Here is a 19,363-nt window from a genome sequence, read left to right as displayed (position 1 = left end):
AAAAGTTAAGATTCAGTTCTGAGTTTTAAGGGACTTTGATCTGACATTGATGACATTTAGGCTGTACCAACTGCTGAGCCAGTTCATAAGATATTTCTGATTTGATCCTGCCATTTAATGTGTAACTTAGTCTATGACTGACCACAATTTACCTGTTAATTCATGATTAATTAATGTTGATTTTGGATTTTAAAATCTGAGTGATTAAATATAATAGTAATTAGAATTTACTTTGTTTGACTTTAGTGTGGTTAAAAAATCTTGTTTAAACCATGCAATCTTGTGGCTTCATTCTCTTAATAAATAACTGAGATTTTGGATTTTTCTACTTGCCAAAGCTATCTCATGTCCCCTTTTTGCCCTCCTGATTTACCTCCTACTGCCTTTATACTCTTCTAAGGATTCACTCGATCTATCCTGTCTATACCTGACATATGCTTCCTTCTTTTTCTTAACCAAACCCTCAATTTCTCTAGTCATCCAGCATTCCCTACACCTACCAGCCTTTCCTTTCACCCTAACAGGAATATACTGTCTCTGAACTCTTGTTATCTCATTTATGAAGGCTTCAAGTACTAATCTAAATACTTAAATGTTGTGGTGGTTTCCATCTCTGCCTGAGAGTGGAAGGCCTTTGAAAGACAATTAAATAGTTATCCGGAAACAAAGAAATTAGCAGTGCTACAGGGAAAAGGCAGGGACAGGATGAGGTGAGTTGCTGTTCCAGAGAAACAGTATGGACATAACACATACCATGGCTTCCTCCAGAATTGTAAGCATCCTCTGATTCTGTAAAAGGGCGGGGGGAGAAATGCACAATCAGCCATTATCAGAGAAATACAGATATCTGGAGGAGTTGTAGAGTTGGAGCAGACTAGAGAGGTTGGGTGGGGGTAGCAATTCCATAACACAATCATTATTACTGTGGGTTGTGTAAACAGGTTTCTGCCTGCAATTACTTCTTACAAACAAAGTTTTCGGAGACAGATGCCAAGGAGAGATGCCAGATACTTTCCTTGAGAAGTTACTTTCTACAGAATTGCCTCAGGCTTATCTCTCACACGTAGCAGCAAGCTAAATAGTGCAACAAATAGAAACTGAGGATATTGTCGCATGCCTTAAATACTTTGCATGACCTGAGAAGACCTGGAAGAGGACATAAGGATGAAAATATAAAAATAAATAGTTGATTATCAAGAATTAAATAGAGCCTGCATAAACACAATCTTGGATTAAAATCAGTAAATTCTGGCAATAGCAAGTTATCAACATCTTTGGAAAAAGAAACATTTAACATTTCAGGTAAATAACCTTTTACAGAAATAAGAAAATTTACAAAACGGTGTGGGTTTTAAGCATGTGAAAGGAGAGACAGAAGGGAAAAAGAACAAAAGGAAAAGCGTGTGATAAGTAGAAGACCAGACAGATGACATGAAACAAGAGTTAGTGGTTCAGAGCTAAAGAGAATGGTAGCCCCTAGATATTGCTGCAGGAGTTCTTTAGGGTAGTGTTTTAGTTCAAACCACCACCAGATGCTTTGTCAATGACCTCTCATTATAAGATCATAAGTGGAGGTGTTCACTACAGGTACACAATCCTTTATCCAGAATCCTTGGGGCCAGTTGTTTGTCGGAATTTGGGAATTTTCGGATTTCGGAACAAATGACATTTTCACAGTGAAATAAAAAAAATTACCTAACAGCAGACACGTGTAAATAATACGAGCACTGAGACACAATTGACGCCTACCAATGCTGGGCTATGCAGCCAAGTCACATCTGAGTGATGTGGTTCAAGTGGGTGTGGAGTTGGGTCACCTGTTTGCATGCCAAAATGATGCTCAACCTCCACAAAAAGAATTTCAGATTTCGGATCTTTTCGGATTTTGGAATTTCAGATGAAGGATTGTGTACATGTAATGAATGCACAATTCTTCTGTACCATTTACAACTGCTCTGATACTGAAGCAGTCCATATTGATATGCAGCCAGACCTTGACAACATTCAAGCTTATGATGTTAAGTAGCAAGTAACTTTCATGCTATACAAGTGGCAGGCAATGAGAAAGAGAAACTAACTAATCACCTCTTAACATAACATTACCATCATTAAAATTGCAACTATCAACAATCTGGGCTGAAACTGGACTTGGTGTGTCATATACATACTGTGCATACAAGAGCAAGTCAAAAGCTGGAGATTCTGCAGTTTGTAACTGTGTTCTTGACTCTCGTAACCTTTCCATCATGTACAAGGTACAAGTCAGAAGAGTGATGGAATATTCTCCACTTGCCTAAATGAGTGCAGCTCCTACAGTACTCAAACAGCTTAACAACATCCAGGAGAAAGCAGTTTGCATAACCTTCACATTCACTTCTTTCACCATCAATGTTACCCACCACAGTTACCTCCTTAACCCAATTTAGGATAATAGCATAATTTATAAATATTATTTGTGTTATAGATGCAAGTTGCCAAAGCATCCACATCCAAGGAACAAAGAGAACAAAACATCTTATGGCAAATCAAAAAAAGTAAACAAAATACATGCTAAATTGAATAATACCTGCATCCACAATAGTTTAGCTTTGAACAGTGTCAATTAAGAAACGTGGAAGGTACGGTGCTATGATCAGGAAGGGAAAATAGTATGAAATAATTGTTGGGTAGAACTACATCAGTCACGGCCGAGTCATAATCCATTTGTCATATTAGACTGCAGGCCATTCACGTTAACTGTCTGTAACAGATCTTCTTCTGCTTTGTGGTTTTAAAAAAAACTAGTTTCACGATTGGAATCAGCTTTCAACTTGTTGTGGTTTTCTTCATCACCATTCCCTTGAAGGTACCACAAAAGCAAAATATTGCTTGGCGTGGATGCCTGCAGAAACTTCAGTTAAAAGTTTAGTGTATTGTGCCTGCGGCTGCAATGTCAGTTTCGTGTACAATTTGCACTTTGGCATGAATTTCTTTCAGTTTTGGATTAAACATATTCTGTAATCTCATTTTGCATTACGGATTATTGTGAAAACTGCAGGATTAGATTAAATTCCCCACAGTGTGGAAACAGGCACTTCAGTACAACTAGTCCACACCGACCCTCCAAAGAGTAACCCACCCAGACCCATTCCTCATATTTACCCCTGACTAATGCGCCTAACTCTGTGGCAATTTAGCATCACCAATTTGCTTAACCTGCATATCTTTGGACTATGCAAGGAAACCGGAGCACCTGGAGGAGGAAACCCACGCAGACACTGGGAGAATGTGCAAACTCCACACGGTCGCCATAGGCGGGAATCGAACCCGGGTTCCTAGTGCTGTGAGGCAGCAGTGCTAACCACTGAGCCACTGTGCCGCCCCAAGTTGAAACTTTACTATGTATAGATGTGAATGAGGAATATCATGTTTTTAGGAATTGTTTTGGATCAGTTTGAAAACAGACAGGCATATAGGGCTGGACCTGCAACCTTCATCGGGGAAGAGACTGGAGGCACTGGTCAATCTGCCAGATTCCCAGCTTCACCTTACTCTTTGTAGCAGCAGTAGGACTTTCGAGTCAGCATCAGGTTCATGCAGGCACCTGGGCGAAGCAGGTGAGAAAGACAGAAGGCCCTCTTGGTGAAGGAACTCTTAACACACCCACCCTATTGTGGTCAGCTGGCCGCAAAGGCGATATTTAAATTTAGGTTTGAAAAAGTTGGAGATAAAACACTTGCCATCCTGCCATCCCTTCTCCCTCACTTGCTTGTTCTCTTTGATCTTTCAATAGTTGGGTGTGAAAATTGCCAAGGCCATCAAATGTCGTGATTTTGCAAGAGTCAAACAAGAGACTGAAGCTTCTCAGCAGGCCCAAAAGAAGAAGCAACTTGCTTGGGGGTGAGTCATTCTTTGCCAATTAACTTCAAACACTTTCTGATGAATTTGCACAGTAATCAATACAACAGGAATGTTTCATCTGTCACTTGTTACCTTTAAGCATCATTTTCAGCTGGCATTTGAGTTTAACTGTGAGTTTTGGATTAATGGACTGCACCAGACATTTTAGAAAAAATGTAGCTGCTTTAGTCCATCATCCTTTCAGAAGATCAAATATACTGCATTGATTTGTAACGTGCAGTTTTTGTATGGGCTGAAGTATATTTTTTTTACATGACTGGAGGCAAACAAAAACCTGAGTTCAGATCCCAGCACGTTTCACGTATCCTGACCTGTTTTCAAATTTGAGGAAATGAGCAGCACACCTCAGAATATTTGGGGAGGTGCAGGAGAGAGCAGACTTCAGAAAGTACTTTTACCTAACACTTTTGGTGACACCTATTGGAAACTGAAATCAGCACTACTTCAAGCCCTCATTTGGTTGTGACCTGATAACTCAGTTCCTTTTCCTCCGTCATCTCTCTTTGGAAATCTAGTTGATATTTTGCAGAGTTGAAAAGAGTGGCACCTCAACCATCAACATTGACCTCACTGGTTCCAAATCTCCCCTCCATCCCCATCTCATTCCAGACCCAACCCTCCAACTCTGCACAGCCCTCTTGACCTGTCCTTCCTGTTCATCTTCCTTCCCACTTATCCACTCCACCCTCCCCACCTATCTATCATAATTACCTCCCTCCTGAATCCATCAATTGCCTTCCCACCTACCTTCCCCTCACCCCCACCCCCCATTTACCTCTTATTCCCCCTTCCCCCTCCACATTCCTGATGAAGAGCTTATTCCTGAAATGGTGAATCTCCTGCTCCTTTGATGTTGCCTGACCTGCTGTGCTTTTCCAGTGCCACCCTTTTCGACTTTGACTCTCCAGCATCTGCAGTCCTCACCTTCTCCTCCTTGATAATTTGCAGGATGTGATGGGATAGAATATTCACAGAACTGGTTTTATCACAATTTTTTTTCTGACATGCAATCACCATTTAAGTGTCTTTTATAATTACGTTTACCTTTGAAATTTCACTCTTAAAATCTGTACTTAAATTTGACACATGCTCTGTCTATTAGACTTGTCTATGTTAGCCAAAAATGTCTGGTTGTTTGATATTCCAGTCTCCTCATTCCTGAATGGCTGAAGTATACGTATTGTGGAAGCACAGAGAACTGGATTGTAAATCAGAAGATTGGATAGGATATAAAAAAAAGAATGAGCACAAAATTAATAAAAAGGAAAAAACCAGTTAGAGTATAAGCAAAAGCTAATCAGAAATATAAAGAAAAGAAAACATTTTTATAAATAAATATTAAAGTTAACAATGTGACCGTTGGTTTTATATGAAGTGGGATTAGAGAATTAAGAATGGAAAATTAAGGAAATAGCGGATGACTTGATCATGTATTTTGCATCAGTCTTCACTATACAGGATGCACGTAACAGCCCAGAAGCAGCAATAAATCAGGAAGTGGAGGGGATGGAGAAAGTCTGGAAAATCACAATCTCCAGAAAAGTGGTACTGAGTACATTTACATTTGTTGTGGTGACAAGTGCCCAGGTTCTGATGGACATCATCCAAGGGTTTTATACAAAGTGGCTAGTGAGATAGTTGATGCATTTTCCTTGATTGTTAAGAACGTAAGAAATAGCACCTGGATTAAGCCATTCAGCCCCAGGCCTACTTTGGCATTCAACAAGATGATGGCTGATCTGGCCAGACCTCACCTGTTCCTTCATGCAAGTTCAAAATAGCCCTCCACTCCCCCAATTTCAAAAATCTATCTCCCTGCTCTTTAAATACAGTTAGTGACCTAGCCTTTGCAACCCTCTAGGGTAGACAAAGTTACAAATCTCACAACACCAGGTTATAGTCCAACAGGTTTAATTGGAAGCATTAGCTTTCAGAGCGCTGCTCCTTCATCAGGTGGTTGTGCAGGACACAATTGTAGCAAAGGTTTACAGTGTGATGCAACTGAAACTGAAATTGGACCACTATTGTACCATACACACGCACAGACACTCCTGCATGTGTGCACACGCGCGCACACACACACACCCCTATACACATACACACACATGGACACATGTATACACAGACTCACACACACCCTTACAGACACACAGCTGAAAATGTGTTGCTGGAAAAGCACAGCAGGTCAGGCAGCATCCAAGGAACAGGAGAATCGACGTTTCAGGCATAAGCCCTTCTTCAGGAATGAGGAAAGTGTGTCCAGCAGGCTAAGATAAAAGGTAGGGAGGAGGGACTTGGGGAAGGGGCATTGGAAATGCGATAGGTGGAGGGAGGTCAAGGTGAGGATGATAGGCCGGAGTGGGGTGGGGGCGGAGAGGTCAGGAAGAAGATTGCAGGTTAGGAAGGCGGTGACTCACTGAAATCCTTGTAGAGGGAGGAAGAGAGCTTCTTCAAGGAAGACATCCTTGTAAGAGGATTCGCAGTAGGTTAAAATCTTACAGACACACACACTCCCACACTCTCACATGCATCCTCTCACAGATTCTACACTCTACACTCACACATACACTCTCTCTCTCGCAGACACTTACAACCCTCCACCCCAGACAGCACACACACACTCCCATATTCACATATGCACCCCTCACAGACTTAAGAAACTCTACACTCACATACGCACATATACACTCTCTCTCGCACTCACGACCCCCCACCCCAGACACACACACACACACACAAAGACCCACATGCACACATATACGTTTGTGGGGTGAATTTGTACTTGCAGAGTTACATCGCACTTTGCTCAAAAACTGCATCAATTCATGTAAGACTCTGTTATCTCACTTTTTAGATTAGAATCAGTCTAAACATTACGGCACAGACAGAGAACACAGGGGACTAACACCTTCAACATGTTGTCTGGCTAACGCCAGTTGTTAGTTAACCTGAGAATATAACTTTTAAAAAAATGTTTTGTGATTTGCACATGAAACAAGTGAAACTATCATGGTATTCGGACAGATGAAAGACTCAACAAACAAGGTATTTTTCAATGTGTAATTTTAATTACATCACACTGTAAATTTTTGCTATAAATTCTGTGTCTTACAATTGTTCCTCCACAACCTCCTGATGAAGGAGCAGCACTCAGAAAGCTAGTGCTTCCAATTAAACCTGTTGGACTATAACCTGGGTGTTGTGTGATTTTTAACTTTGTACACCCCAGTCCAACACCGGCATCTCCAAATCATGACTCTATGGTAGAGAATTACAGACATTCAGCATCCTCTCGGTAAAGAAATTCCTTTGCATCTCAATTTTAGATGAGTGTCCCCTTATTCTGTAGCTTTAGCTTGAGATTTCCGCAACTAGTGAAAACAGCTACTCAACATCTACCCTGTCAAGATCTCAGAATATTGAATATTTCAATAAGATTACCTGTCATTCTTTTAGACAGTAATAAATAAAGACCTAATCTGTTTAGCTGTTCTTGATAAGTCAGCCTAGTGAACAACCTTCAGTGCCAATATATTGTTACAACGTGAGTGACCATCCGTACCAAATCAGCCTCATTATCACTGGATTCACAATATAGTGAAATGAAGTCAGAATTTACACGATACCAGATTATAGTCCAGCAGGTTTATTTGAAATCACAAGCTTTCAGAGTGTAGCCCCTTCAGGTGGCTACCTTTCAAAAGCTTATGATTACAAATAAACGTGTTGGACTGCAACCTGGTGATGTGTGACCTCTGACTTTATCCATCTCAGTCCAACACTAGCATCTCCACATCCGTGAAATTAAAACATTCAATGACCCTCAATTTGCTCCGTTGTTCCTATCCAGACTCTACAAATAATTAATCTTGGACACCAGGTATATAACTTAAACAAAAAAAATTATTAAAAATAATATAACTTTAGAAGAACACAGAGTTTTGCAAAAAAAGAAATACAATTACTATCTATGATCTAAATCAATTCCTCTTTGATCATACCAACTTAATAGAGTTCTTTGAGGAAGTGACCAAGCTGATAGATGAAGGAAGGGCTGTAGATGTCATATACATGGACATTTAATAAGGCATTTGATAAGGTTCCCCATGGTAAACCAATAGAGAAAGTAAAGTCACATGGTGCGCAAGCATGTTCTAGCTAAGTGGATAAAAAACTGGTTGAACAACAGGAGATAGAGAGTTGTAGTTGAAGGGAGTTTCTCAAAATGGAGAAAGGTGACCAGTGGTGTTCCACAGGGATCAGTGCTGAGGCCACTGTTGTTTGTGATATACATAAATCTGGAAGAGGGCATTGTTGGTATGATCAGCAAGTTTGCAGGTGACATGAAGATTGGTAGAGTAGCAGAAAGCATATGGGACTGTCAAAGAGTACAGGAGAATACCTATAGACTGGAGAGTTGGGTGGAGAAGTGGCAGATGGAGTTCAATCCAGGCAAATGTGAGGTGATGCATTTTGGGAAGTCTAATTCTAGAGCTATTAATAGAGTAAATGGAAGAGTCTTGGGAAATGTTGATGAGCAGAGAGTTCAGGTCCATTGTACCCTGAAGGTTGCTGCACAGGTGGATAGAATGGTCAAGAAGGCATATGGTATGCTTGCCTTCATCGGACAGGGTATTGAATATAAGAGCTGGCAGGTCATGTTAAAATTGTACACAACTTTGGTTCAGCAGCATTTAAAATACTGTGTACAGTTCTGGTCGCCATATTAGGCAGCAGTGGTTAGCACTGCTGCCTCACAGTGCCAGAGACCCGGGTTCAATTCCCGACTCAGGCGACTGACTGTGTGGAGTTTGCACATTCTCCCCGTGTCTGCGTGAGTTTCCTCCGGGTCGGTTTCCTCCCACAGTCCAAAGATGTACGGGTCAGGTGAATTGGCCATGCTAAATTGCCCATAGTGTTAGGTTAAAGGGGTAAATGTATGGGTATGGGTGGGTTGCGCTTCGGCGGGTCGGTGTGGACTTGTTGGGCCGAAGGGCCTGTTTCCACACTGTAAGTAATCTAATCTAATCTAATTACCAAAAGGATGTGGACACTTTGGAGGGGGTGCCGAGAATGTTTACAAGGATGTTGCCTGGTATGGAAGGTGTTAGCTATGAAGAGAGGAGATTCAGGGTGACCTGATTGAGGTCTACAAAATCATGAAGGGTATAGACAGGATAGATAGAGATAAGCTTTTTCCCCAGAGTGAGGGATTCAATAACAAGAGGTCACCCTTTCAAGGTGAGAGGTGAAAAGTTTAAGGGGGATACATGTGGCAAGTACTTTACACAGAGGGTGGTAGGTGTCTGGAACACGTTGCCAGTAGAGGCAGGCATGGTAGATTCATTTAAGATGCGCCTGGACAGATGTATGAGTAGGTGGAGAGCAAAGGGATACAGATGTTTAGGAATTGGGAGGTAGGTTTAGACAGTAGATTTGGATTGGCTCAGGCTTGAAGTACCGAAGGGCCTTTTCATGGGCTGTAAATTTTCTTTGTTCTTTATTATCATAAACTCCCACTCACACTGACGGACACTGCATGATTCAGAAAAGAAAGTAAAAGAATTATAATTTGCCAATTTAGTAACCATTTCATGAAATCCTTGGACAATGAATCGTATTACAAACACGTAGGGCAATATATATTGAATTCTCAAATCACTGGTCAATGCAAATAGCTTCGGCAGACCTCTGGAAACTCTTACTGACTGGATTTATTTTCTCACAACTTTCAACAAGTCGATAACTGGAGAATAACTAGAGACCAGAAACTTCTAAAACAAAATTGCCTCCTGCCCAAAGCCTAAGCAAGAGACAGTTCAAATTTTGCTTTCTCTGTTTTTCCAAAATGCTCTGTGGTTGGCTGGCCTGCCCCAGTCCTTCCCTTGACTGACTGTTTCAACAATTCAACAGCTGCCAATTCCTGAGCATAGCAATATCTTGGTGCCAAAATAACTATATGTTGTCCTTCAAGTAGGAGTAACTGATTTGTGTTATCCTTCCAGGCCAATTCCCAGCAGCAAACATCGGTCTTTTTTCTTTCCTCTTTTTAAAACAAGCTGCTGTTCAAAGTTCAATTCCCAACTATAACTCTCAGTTTTAAAACAAATATGAAAACAATTGTAAGAAAAATAGTGGTGGTCTCAACAATAAGTTTTCTTGAATACAGGAAACAAAATTGCACACAGTACAAAATTGCGTGCAATTGTGTATCGCCTCACCAATAGCCTGTACAGTTGTAACAAGACTTGCTTATTTTTAACTGAAAATGTGTTGCTGGAAAAGCGCAGCAGGTCAGGCAGCATCCAAGGAGCAGGAGATCGACGTTTCGGGCATGAGCCCTTTAGGAATGAGGAAAGTGTGTCCAGCAGGCTAAGATAAAAGTAGGGAGGAGGGACTTGGGGGAGGGAGACTGGAGAAATCTGAGTTCATCCCTTGTGGTTGGAGGGTTCCTAGGCGGAAGATGAGGCGTTCTTCCTCCAGCCGTCGTGTTGCTATGGTCTGGCAATGGAGGCGTCCAAGGACCTGCATGTCCTTGGTGGAGTGGGAGGGGGAGTTGAAGTGTTGAGCCATGGGGTGTTTGGTTGGTTGGTCCGGGTGTCCCAGAGGTGTTCTCTGAAACGTTCCGCAAGTAGGCAGCCTGTCTCTCCAATATAGAGGAGGCCACATCGGGTGCAGCGGATGCAGTAAATGATGTGTGTGGAGGTGCAGGTGAATTTGTGGTGGATATGGAAGGATCCCATGGGACCTTGGATGGAAGTAAGGGGGGAGGTGTGGGCGCAAGTTTTACATTTCTTGCAGTTGCAGACGAAGGTGCCGGGAGTGGAGGTTGGGTTGGTGGGGGGTGTGGACCTGACGAGGGAGTCACGGAGGGAGTGGTCTTTTCGGAACGCTGATAGGGGAGGGGAGGGAAATATATCCCCACTCCGGCCTATCACCCTCACCTTAACCTCCTTCCACCTATCGCATTTCCAACGCCCCTCCCCCAAGTCCCTCCTCCCTACCTTTTATCTTAGCCTGCTGGACACACTTTCCTCATTCCTGAAAAAGGGCTCATGCCCAAAACGTCGATTCTCCTGCTCCTTGGATGCTGCCTGACCTGCTGCGCTTTTCCTGCTGTAGATGATCTCCAGCATCTGCAGTCTTCACTTTCTCCTTGCTTATTTTTAACCCCTAGCAATAAAGGGCAAAATTCAATTTGCTTTCTTGACTACTTGCTGTATCTGCATGCCAGCATTTTGCGTTTCATGCACAAGAAAACCCAGATTCCTATGTGTTGTACTTTTATTTTTGGAATCTCTCTCCACTTAAATGATTGCCTGCCTGCATTTTGACTTGTTTTTCTGCAGACGTATATGACCTGACACGTTTCTGCAATAAACTCCACCTGCCAAGTGTTTTTCCCTTTCATTCAATCTTACAGTCGTCCCTTTCAGATTCCTAATATTTGCATCACATTGTGCTCTCCCATTTATTTTTGTTTAATCATTAAATTTGGATACGTTATGCACTGCCCTTTCCTCCAAGTTATTAATATAAATATTAAATCATTGATTTAGGACTGATCCTTGTGGCAATCCACTGGTCATGGCTTTCCAACCTGTAGAAGACCCATTAATTCCAGCACTCTGTTTTCTATGTGTTAACCAATCCTCAATCTATGTTAATATATTACCTCTAATACCGTGCGCTCCTACCTTGTGTATTAATTTTTTATGTGACACCTTATAGAGCGCCTTCTGGAAATCCAAACACACTACATTTACCCGTTCAACTCTATGTATTATATCCTCAAGGAATTCCATGAAATTCATCAAACATGACTTCCCTTTCACAAACCATGTTTATAGTTTTTGAGTACATTTAAGCTTTTCTAAATATCCTGCTCTTTCTTCCTTAATAATGGACTCTCCCATTTTCCCAACAAGAGATATTAGACTAACTGACCTGTAGGTTCCTGCTGTCTTTCTCCCTCCCTTCTTGGACTATAGCATCACATTAATGGATTTACCATCTGCTGGAATCCTTCCACCTTCAGAGGGAAATTGCTAGAATCCATAATTAAAGAGGTTACGGCAGGATATGTAAGAAATCCTAATATGATCAGGCACAGCCAATATGGCTTTATAAAAATGACATTGTGTTAGACTAATTTATTCAAAGTTTTTGAGGAAGAATGATAAAAGGTAACCAGTAAATGTGGTGTACTTGGATTTCCAAAAGGCATTTGTTGTGGTTATAGAACACGTGAAATATATCATGTAGAGGATAACATGTTAGCTTGCATAAAAGATTTGAGCAAACAGTAAGCCTAGAGTAGAGATAAATAGGTCTTTTTTGGATTGATGGTTTATAACGAGTGAAATGCAACAGGAATCAATCTTGCCAAAATGTTGGTGACTCAAGACATGAATGGAGGGGTCAGATATATGCTAGCTACGTTTACCAGTGACACCAAGATAGATATGAAAATAACTTACTCAAAGCAAGTAGAGAATTTGTAAACAGTTATGCATAGGTTGTGGGGGGAGCAGCAGGGGGTGGGATTGTCCGGTGAAGTGCAATATGAGAAAGTGTGAAGTTGTCCATTTTGGTAAGAAAAATAGAAAAACAATATAATTTAAATGAGAGAAAAGTGTTCTGAAGTTCAGAGTGATCTGCATATCTTGATACTTAAATCATAAAATGTTAGTTTCCAGGTACAGCAAGTAATCAGGATGACAAATAAAATGTTGGTGTTTATTTGCAAACATAATGGAATATAAAAGTAGGAATGTTTTACTGGGGTACAGTTTTAGTCTCCTAATTTTAAAAATATTATAATTACATTTGATGCAGTTCATAGAAGGTTGGATCAACTTAGTTTTAATTTCAGGTGATAATTCTATGAGGAAAGGTTTAACTGGCTGGATCTATACCCAGTGGAGTTTGGAAGAATGAGAAGTGATCTTATTAAAACATGTAGGATCCTAAGGGTCAGTTGAATACTGCAGTGATGTTTCCTCTTGTAGATGTGGCTAGAACTAGAAAATATAGTTTAAGATAAGAGACCTCCCTTGTAAGACAGAAAATGACGAGAACTTTTTCCCCTTACCAGCGTTCTAACTCTGGATTTCTCTTCTCCAGAGAGTTGTTGATCCTATGTCATTAAATGCATTTAGAGGAGAATTGTATAGATTTTTGATCAATAATGGAATAAGGATTATGGGAGGCAGACAGGAGAGTGGAGCTGAACCCACAACTAGATCAGCCATGATCTTATCAAATGGGCCAAGTAACCTAATCCAGTTCCTAAGTCTGATATTCCCACTTTATATCCAGGCTTTTTACATGCTTTATGAGCAACTGGATGAGATACTGCCCATTGAACTGCATCTCAAAAGCATGCCAGTTATTCATATGAGATAGATGAAGGAACTATCAAAAGAAAACTCCTCAAATCACAGATATTCTAATTTCAAATGGTCCCTGAGCTTGATCTTGCAATGTGAAATTTTAATGTAGTTGCTCAAAGGGTAGTACCAGTAAGGGTTAATATGTAACAGATCTGCTATTGGTGTATGCATGTGTGTGTGTATAAATAAAATAGGTTATAGAGTTAGGTATGTATTGCAGGTTTTAACAGGTACATACATGACAGAAACCTGCTGAAGAATGAGGCTTAGTGTTTTACTGTCTAGATCGAAATATGTTACTACCTTGAAGCATACAATGGACTTTTTTAATATATAACTTTGTAGACATGTCAACAAAATGAAATTGGATAGTAAATAATTGTGAGAAAAATAATTATATTAAACATACGAAGGAGCATACAGGGCCTAGCATTGCAATGATTAGAATGCAATGTTGTTTTACCATGCAACTGGATAACAGTTATGTACCTGATGAATATATCTGCAGAGGTGGGATAGTTGTCTTCCAATTTGAATGTAGTTATAACACATGACTTGTATTGGAGTAAAGTAGCTTTTTATCCTCACTTTCCATCATCCACTTCTTTTTCTCAATTTCCATTATCCTATTTTTATTTCTAACGCATGTCTTTTCAACTTAGCTAATTCCAGCTGTGAGACCCAATTTCAGATTGCCTTTCTTTTAAGTGTAAATGTTGGATAATAACTTGAAGTATCTCATCCTTACAAGTTTCTGATTTTACTTCTGGCTTCAATTTACCTGCTAACTCTCCGAGTTTATCTTTTCGACAAATATTTGGAGTACTCCACTTTAATATTTTCCAGAAAGCTCTTAATAACTTCCAAACACCATCTTCAAATTCTATGGAATGAGCTTCACCACAATACAGCCATTTTATGTCCAGAATTATCATATAATCATTGCCTTAAAAAGAAAGACACAAGTCCCTCTTAAATTCAGAACTCACTTCCCATAAGAGCTCACAATTGTTATGATTCCAGTCGATGTTACTGTTGGGCAAGTCAGATCCCATACTGAAATCTAGCTTGATAGATCCAATTTTATTTGTTTTTATTGGAGAGAAGTTCTTCCACTGAAACTTAAGCATCCAATGCACAGATTCAGTTTTAACAATAAACCTGAAATTTATTATGCAAAAGATATAAAGATGATGAAATAAAATAACGTATTTAAATATAATGCAATCTAAAATATTTTGATATGCACAGTAAATTACGATGCCATCTATCCAAACACTATTGGATATTAGCTTCTCTATGACATCTATAGTCTTTTTCTAGATTATTGACACAGGTGAACTGAGGCTTTTCTAACTTCAAATAACCCTGCTGGGTCCGAACCAAATACTTCTGGTCTGGAACTAAAATCAAAACTACAAACTTCAAACTACAATCCTTTTACTGTGGTAACTTACTTCCTAACTAAGTCCATTCTCTAGGACAAACTGTTTCACATTTCTAATTTCAAGCAGGACGTCCGTGAACTGAAAATAAATCTTTCTAAGTTTTGGATTTTCCCCTTAGTCAAAAAGAAATCCTGATGGTTCTAAACTGAAAGCAAGCTAATGCTCTTTGATATTGACTCTGTTTATGAAATCCTGCCAATGTAAGCAAATCATTCTTATCACCCAGGGACTCCCTCACTCATAGCTGGTTTAAAAGAAACATGGCTGTAGAAATAGGGACAAGTTAATCAGGAAACCCCCTCATACTCACAAATTACATGCTGCTAGTTCAAAGTCTAAAATAAATAATATATAAATCTCACACCTTACATCATAACTTGGCTGGATGAGTGCAGGTCTTATGCCACTCAAGAAGCTCAACAATATGGGTGGCCTAGTGGCTCAGTGGTTAGCACTGCTCCCTCACAGCGCCAGGAACTCGGGTTTGATACCTGCCTCGGGCACCCGTCTGTATGGAGTTTGCACATTCTGCACATGTGTGTCTTTCCTCCAGGTGCTCTGGTTTCCTCCCACAATTCAAAGATGTGCAGGTCAGGTGAAATGGCCATGCTAAATTGTCCATAGTGTTAGGTGCATTAGTCAGGGGTAAGTATAGGATAGGGGAATGGGTCTGGGTGGGTTACTCTTCAGAGGGTTGGTGTGGACTTGTTGGGCTGAAGGGTCCGTTTCCATACTGTAGAGAATCTAATCTAATATCTAAGACAAAGCTTGATTTGTACTCCATTCATCACCTTCAACATTTACTCCCTTTAGCACCAACACACAATGGCAGCAGTGTGTACCATCTATATGATGCACTGCAGTAATTCCCCAAGGCTCCTCAGACCGAACTTCTAAATAATAACAGCGTACAACTAACAGTGACACCACTAGCCAAACTGTTACTTTATCAGGAACATTTGAGTCAAATCTAATAGTGTGGTGAATATGATTTGATTTGTTTCAGAATTAGATAAATCAAAGTTATTTCAGCACTTAAATTGTTATATTTTATTGTTTTTGTTTTAATAAAATTTCACAGACCCCCTTAAGATGTTTGCTTAATGCATCACTTGTAATAGATTCAAATCACTGAAGAGTAATGTTATCATTTTCTGAATAAAATAATTGGAGGTGTTTTAATTGTCAGCTCAGTAGTTAGCCACTCGACAAGCTGGAGAATTGCCTATGCACCCTCGAGGCAGCAGATAGTTGAGAGAAAATGACAGTTCCTGGTTAAGTTTATATCTGTGACTGCACCGAGTGTATTTTTTAATTAATTTGTATCTAGGCTAGCAAACTCTTTAATCATTCATTTTGTGATTCTTATCTCTGCAAACCGTTCCTGTCAAGAATTTCTGCCAAATCCTGACCCACGATTCACAATGAAAGTGTTTTCTTCCCATTTGCACTGTCCCCCATGTTGTTAAGGAAATGGTGCTGCTTGATTCTGGGCAAAAACATTGAAGGGTGACACACCAACAGTTCAATATCATGGGTATGGAGTCAGTGAGACTCAACAAGATCAATTACTATACTAATCCCAATGAGAACAGCGACTAGTAAACACAACCTGTAGTACCATTCATACATTTCCAGAAAACATGTTGATCGTGATACAATATGACAACTTGATCAAATTTTCAATTGCACATAAACATCCATTGTATGCTGATGCAACATGTTGCTGTGCCTAACATGCAGTATAATTGCTGGTGAGATGATGTGTTACTATGATTCCCAAATCAGACCTTCCAAATCTTAAGTGGCATTACTTTGGTAAACAGAGATCATGAACATTTGCAAGATGATGTTATGATCCTAACAGGTGATAATACTGGGGAGGACAGATTTCAATAGACTAAGTTTTACTTTCGCAGCTGGTTACCATGGTGGTCAGTCACTGAATATATTCACATGAGGTTGCCAATGTCCTTTTATCAAAAAGACACAATTTAATTATACAAAAGAAATACATATATGGCAATTTAAGCAGATCTTTAAATAAGCATCCAAAAGAAAATTTTGACAATATCCTAGCGATATCTTTTACAGACACACAGTCTCATTGAAGAACTCCAATCTTAACTCTTCATTTCTTTAACTTAAGCAACATGCATTCCTTGAAATTATGTTTGAGCTCATTGTACCAAAATTACTCTCTGAGCTCTTTTTCTTAATCCCATTCAAAGAACTAAATCAAACCCATTTACCTTAAAAATCCAACTTCCCAGATGTTAATATATTATAATCCTTTATTACAGGGACAGAAGAAGAAAAAAGATTGGAAGAATTTCTTTGTTAATCCCATGCCCCCTTATTTCTACTATTATCCTAATTATGATTTCAGGGACCTGGGGCATGTTGATTCAGTTGTGAACAATATGAAATGTGTAAAGATCTCTGTTCATGTTAGATAGTCCACTTTCAGCCAAAATTAGCAAGCCATCATGTGCATAGCAAATATGAAATAAAAATGTAACATTTTCTTTTCTTTTCACACAAACCAGATTTGAAGCAAAGAGGAGATGGGAGACAAAAAGTAACATGGGCTACATGTGATGTCATGACACCATAAGAAAATGAAGTGGGCATTGAAGTATATTAAAGCAGGTTCTCTGCCGAATCACTTGACCTGTACTTGCACTCTAAATCCAATCTTGAGGAAGTCATCTGGAAGCACTTTATAAGAACACAACGGTGGCTGTGCCCTGCTGTTTTCGTAACTACGCATTAACTAGTTGTGAATGATTTAGCCTTCAGTGTCTAAAATTTGAACACAGTCAAGAAGATTGGACGAAGATTTTGATGCAAGTGAAAGTTTTGAACAAGCCCTGGCATACCTTTTGGTGGAACAAATACACACAACAAAGTGGTCATTTTTTTTCTATCATCCTACAAACTGAAACAGTGAGATTGCTGTATTTATACCAGAAAGGCTGTAAAATGAAGATTTGCTGTCATTTGGAAGCTCTGCCTTTGTAAGGTGAACTTTATCTGTTCTTGCGCTGCCACGTCATCAAAATCCTGTCTGAAAAATGAAAGGCAAATATACTCTGCTCAAACTTTCACCTTCTCATGCCTCACCTCTCTAAGCTGTTTAAGTCACATTCAGGTGACTCAAAGTGTCACTGTGCTGCAGTGTAACTGGCAGACAGACTGTGGAGGATATATCTATTATTTAACTGTTCCAGCGTTAGCCATCTGTTGATAGAGTTCATTATTTCAGTACGATCAAAATTGAACGAAATTCATAATCTCAGTCTTCTGTGGCATCATCATTATTTTGTTGAGCTGATCTTATTTTTGACAATATCCTATCTGCTTGTAAATTAGAAGCAATAGATTGGGTATGTGCGTTGCTTCATTTAAGTATTTTACGAAATCAAATGTCTGATAAAATAAATTGGTTAACAACTGAGAGATTTTACTTGCCTAGAATCTAGATGTTTTCTGTTAAAATTGAAACTATTAAATTCATATAAATTTATCGTTAATCAAGGTGTGCGATATTGATACAAAATAAAATGGAATATTTTTCACTTTTGGCATTCGATGTTGGCCAAAAAGAGAGCTCCTTCTATTATGTTACAGCAACATTACCCAATCCCCACTCTTACAACAGCATAGCAACAATCAGCAATAATTTCTGAAACAGTAAACCTTAATCCCACTTTGTAATTTAAGTCAAGAGTTTATTACAGATAGTGAATGAAATGCTACAATGTCAGAGATACCATCTTTCAAATGAGCTGTTAAATGAATTTGGTGTTCTGATAAACATAAACTATCTCATGATACTGCCTAGGTAGGACATAGAATTCCACTTGTGTCCAGACAGTATTTATTCCTAATATCATGAAAAACAGATAAACGAGTGATTTATCTTGCTTTTTTGGGATCTTGTTTGTTATTTGGCTACTGCATTTTCAAAAACTGAAGAAATAATAAATTAGATGTGAATTGGTTTTGTGTGGATGAAAGGTGCTGTATAAATGCAAACACTTTATAAATGTTCTGATTGACGTTGTTCACTTAATAGCAATTTTGGATAGTCTGAGCCTAAATTACAAGTTCAACTGCTGTGAATCTGTAAAAACAGAAGAGGTTTGGCATCTTTCTTTCTACCACTTCATGGCCAGATGTCACTCAAAAGCCTGGCTTGACATCACTGAAAGTATGCTACTCAATGGTGCCAACCAGTTGCGTGTCCTAATTTGAGAAACTCCTATACTTTGACACTCTATGAATATGTAACTGAATCTGAACTGAGGGTCTTCAGCAAAGTGTCTCTCTCTCTCTCTCTCGGAGCCTGTCTGTCCAGATTCTTTTGATTTCATTCCACCTGTAATACTTAATTTTCAGAACATCATTCCTATCTGACTTCAATGGAGCAACAATAAAGTATTGTGTAGGTCTGCATTTCAGCTCACAAGCATCACCTATTTAAGACTTTGGTTATTGAAGCATACCAATTGGTTATGTGGCTTAAAGAGTGGCAATACTGTAAGCCATTACCAAATAGAGTCCGAGAGATGTGCAGCATGGAAACCGACCCTTCGGTCCAACCCGTCCATGCCA

The 19,363-nt window shown here is 39.5% G+C and overlaps 1 protein-coding gene across 3 annotated transcripts in view; it reads left to right on the top strand.

Moving 5' to 3' along the window:
* fam204a (family with sequence similarity 204 member A) overlaps positions 1 to 18,808 on the top strand; it is a 77,159-nt gene extending 58,351 nt beyond the window's left edge. For all 3 annotated transcript variants that reach the window (XM_043712848.1, XM_043712847.1, XM_043712846.1), the window contains 2 exons: positions 3,773 to 3,879; positions 17,293 to 18,808. In XM_043712848.1, coding sequence (XP_043568783.1) covers positions 3,773 to 3,879; positions 17,293 to 17,344 — 159 coding nt within the window. In that variant the 3' untranslated portion in view covers positions 17,345 to 18,808. The remainder of the gene's footprint in view (positions 1 to 3,772; positions 3,880 to 17,292) is intronic.
* Positions 18,809 to 19,363: the final 555 nt, after the last annotated feature.

This window comes from Chiloscyllium plagiosum, chromosome 22 (genome assembly GCF_004010195.1).
Source record: "Chiloscyllium plagiosum isolate BGI_BamShark_2017 chromosome 22, ASM401019v2, whole genome shotgun sequence".
Lineage (NCBI taxonomy): Eukaryota > Metazoa > Chordata > Chondrichthyes > Orectolobiformes > Hemiscylliidae > Chiloscyllium > Chiloscyllium plagiosum.
The sequence above is the reverse complement of the archived record's forward strand: the minus strand, read 5'-3'. Positions and strand labels throughout refer to the sequence as shown.